Here is a 3,710-nt window from a genome sequence, read left to right as displayed (position 1 = left end):
ACCTCCTTGGCAGAGCTACCTGAAGAGAAGCAAGTGATTCTGCACCCTTAGAGCAAAGAAGCTTCTTCATATCATCTAAGAAAAAAGGAGAAAAGGTAAAATTCATAAAATGCAATTGCTCAAACATTTGTGTATCATGTACACTCATTATATGTGTGAATGTAATGCTTTTTAATTTACCCTTTGTAGCTGCTCAGGTAATTATTTTTAGGCAGTTTTAAGAATTCTTGCATCATCAGAAGTGGGTGTATTCTGTGAGCATATGTTTTTAAGCATTCAAATATATTAAGCTGAACCTGGATTAGGTTCAGTTATGTCTCAGTGCAGTTGCTACAAAGCTGTCATTTCTACACCACTGGTGTCAAACAGTTCTGTCCTTGTGACTTGTAAATCAGATTAAATTCCTCTCTGTGTAGAATGGAACAGAACTGTAGGCTGGAAAAGGTGTCATGCTTGGGAGTAGACACGGTAGGTCTCAGATTAATGATAGTCAATGTTTTCTGGTATGTAGCAGCAACACACAGGGCAAAGATAAGTAAAGCAAAGAAACTCACTTCTCTTCTGCTTTCCATTCATAAATGAAGACAAAGGGGAAGAACATAGCTCGGGCTTAGATTTCTGATGTTAGGCTAAAAAAATGTCACTTATGATGTGAATAACACACAAATAAGAACAGAACTCGGACTTGAATTTCTGGTATGTTAGCTTAAAATAATGATGCTGTGATGTGAATAACACACAGACTTATAAGTCAGCAATAATTTGCCCTGTGTCCAACTTACATCACTTAAAACTCTCTATCTGCCTATTAGACAAGAACATACATATGAAGATGCCAAATTCCTGTTACTCATTTAGCCGCTGAAAATAAGCACTTATTGAAACTCATGACAGCTTTCAGTAAATGTAATTTCATTTAAAAAGTCTGATGCATGTTAATCACTATAGGGGACATATGCCTGATGGGAAAGCTGGGTGAGGGAAATTCTGAATTGCTACGAACAGTAAGTTTGCTTTTTACACTGCTCTACATGGAACTTAACCCTCTCTGATTTGACACCTGTGGCCCACATCTTTCATTCCCATTTGCTTTCCTGTCATCCATTTGAACATCCCTTTGTGCTTGACATACAAGTTGCACAGTGCTGCAAGACTAAGCACATGCATGTTAAGAACAGAACCTTGTTCAAATGTGCACACGCATCTATCCCATAATGCTCACATAACGTCTGAGAACCTGCAGCGAGTCGTGTGCCGAGCTGCCAGTCAGTCACTCATGATTCAGGTTTGTGGACTAACCACACAGTCTTGAAAGTCACTGACATTTTTATATTCTTCCCTTCTCAGAACTGGGGGAAAAAAACATGAGTTCTTCAAGTACAGAGTCTCTTGCAACTGAACTCTCAACCTTTTATGACTATTATGATACTTATTACGATGCTCCAAAACCATGCAGTAAAGAAGGCGTCAGGAGGTTTGCAGCCTCCTTCCTACCTGTTCTGTATTCCCTGGTATTCCTGGTCGGGCTCACTGGAAACATTCTGGTCATCGTGGTCCTCTTCAAATACAAGAGGCTGAAGAGCATGACGGATGTGTACCTGCTAAACCTCGCCATCTCAGATTTGCTCTTTGTTTTATCCTTGCCATTCTGGTCTTATTTCACAGTAGACCAATGGGTTTTTGGAACTCCCTGGTGTAAAATCATTTCATGGATCTACCTGGTTGGGTTTTACAGTGGGATATTTTTTATTATGCTTATGAGCATAGACAGATACCTGGCAATTGTTCGTGCAGTGTTTTCATTGAAAGCAAGGACAGCCTTCCATGGCTTGATTACTAGCCTTGTTGTTTGGCTAGTAGCTCTTTCAGCCTCAGTCCCCGAGCTTGTATTTAGAGAGTCTTTTAATGAACATAATTATACTACCTGCAAGCCAAGATTTCCAGGCAATTTCACAACATGGAAGCTTTTTTCCACTTTGGAAGTGAACATTTTAGGGCTCCTAATCCCTTTTATAATTATGACATTTTGCTACTCCATGATCATTAAAACATTAATTCATTGTAGAAATGACAAAAAGAATAAGGCTGTGAAGATGATTTTTGTTGTCATGATTGTGTTTTTCTTTTTTTGGACTCCCTACAACATTGTTATTTTCTTACAACTGCTGGAATTTTTGGGAGTAATTAAAGACTGTCAAGTGAGCAGGAGTCTGGACTACGCTTTCCAGGTAACGGAAATCCTTGGCCTTTTTCACTGTTGCCTCAATCCAGTCATCTACTTCTTCATGGGGGAGAAGTTTAAGAAGTACTTGAAGATGCTCTTTAAGAACTGGCAGTTACCTGGGTATTTCTGCAAGTGGTGTGGAGTTCACATCACTTACCACACAGAATCTACCAGTTCATTCCACACACAGTCTACAGGTGACCAAGATGCTCTGTAATGCATTTCAGACCAGCCACTGAACTCAGCAGCAAGCAAACTGACAACAGCAGGAACTTTGAAAAGCAGGAACTTTGGAAAGCTAAGCAAATGCAGACACATTTAACAATAAGGTAGTGCCAGATAATTACTTACTTCAGCTTTATTTGTGCCTCTAGATTTTCTGAGTATTATGACAGAAGGTGTCCCAAATGTGGAACATGGGAGATAGACATGCAAGGTTTCTCTGCTGTGACTATAAATCACTGCTCAGCTCTGTGCAAAGCACTGCACTGCGTGGCTTCTTTTTCATCAGCATCAAGACACTGGCCTGCATGGAGGGGCAGAGGTGAGACAGCACCTTGTCACCAGCACATGCACTTGGAAAACATATTAATGTATTCAAGAAGGATGATTGTAACCATACTTTTTTATTCTTCAGCTGATCTGTGTAGGACTTATCCACTTGTGACTCTTAGGTAGCTATTTGCTGTACCTGCTACTTTTAAATGTTTCATTTCAGGGGGGATGATATAGCCCCTGTTATTAAGAAAGAGAACAAAATATATTCTCTGTGTGCACAAAGACACAAAGCAAAGCCATTACTTTTCATTGTAGGTGCGTTTTCTCTCAGGTTGACATATATGCCTATATGTAGGTGTATATATAGGCATTTTGAATTTCTTGATCACTGTAATTCAGGATAGCAATTCTGTATTTTAATTAACACAGAAAATGTTCTGAATATTTTTGAATAAAAGTGTTTAAAAAAACTTATTTTACAGCAAGTGTAAATAAATTTGAAGCATCTTGGTTAAAAGTATGTATTCTAAAATTAATGTCCTTTCTTCCAAAAGTACTTAACCCCAAGACTCAATTTTCATTCATTGGAGATGCATCTGGCAAAACAAAGGAAAGTAAAAACAGAGATTGTGTAGAAAGGGTCTGTCATAACTTAGAAACCACACATGGAATCCTTGCATTTGATAACAGCAAAATGCAAACCGTGTGATACCCCAGCAGCTGCTCACAGGATATTAATTAGAGATCTGTATCAGGAAGGAAGCTTACACACCAGTTTTTAGATTTCGGCACAAAAATGATTTTAGAAGAGGCACAAAATCAGTAATGTCGTGGCAGACAAATTAAGAGAAAAATACATATTAGAAGATATTTCTGGTGTGTCTTTTTGCTGGACAACAACAATTCAGATTACTTATTACAAACCAGATGAATTATTTTCTTACACTGTTAATAATAAAGTGCCTGCTCAGCATTCAGCCAAGGCTGC

The 3,710-nt window shown here is 38.6% G+C and overlaps 1 protein-coding gene across 1 annotated transcript; it reads left to right on the top strand.

Annotated features, from left to right (window-relative positions):
* The first annotated feature begins 1,351 nt into the window (after positions 1 to 1,351).
* CCR4 (C-C motif chemokine receptor 4) lies at positions 1,352 to 3,127 on the top strand. Its single transcript, XM_058832200.1, has one exon. The coding sequence runs from the start codon at positions 1,365 to 1,367 to the stop codon at positions 2,439 to 2,441; it is 1,077 nt and encodes a 358-aa protein (XP_058688183.1). The 5' UTR covers positions 1,352 to 1,364; the 3' UTR covers positions 2,442 to 3,127.
* The last annotated feature ends 583 nt before the right edge of the window (positions 3,128 to 3,710 follow it).

This window comes from Poecile atricapillus, chromosome 2 (assembly GCF_030490865.1).
Source record: "Poecile atricapillus isolate bPoeAtr1 chromosome 2, bPoeAtr1.hap1, whole genome shotgun sequence".
NCBI lineage: Eukaryota > Metazoa > Chordata > Aves > Passeriformes > Paridae > Poecile > Poecile atricapillus.
This window is presented reverse-complemented; position numbering and strand designations above follow the sequence as displayed.

What these genes read in the sequence shown, in the direction of transcription:
- CCR4 (XM_058832200.1), top strand. Translation starts at nt 1,365, where the DNA reads ATGAGTTCTTCAAGTACAGAGTCTCTTGCAACTGAACTCTCAACCTTT.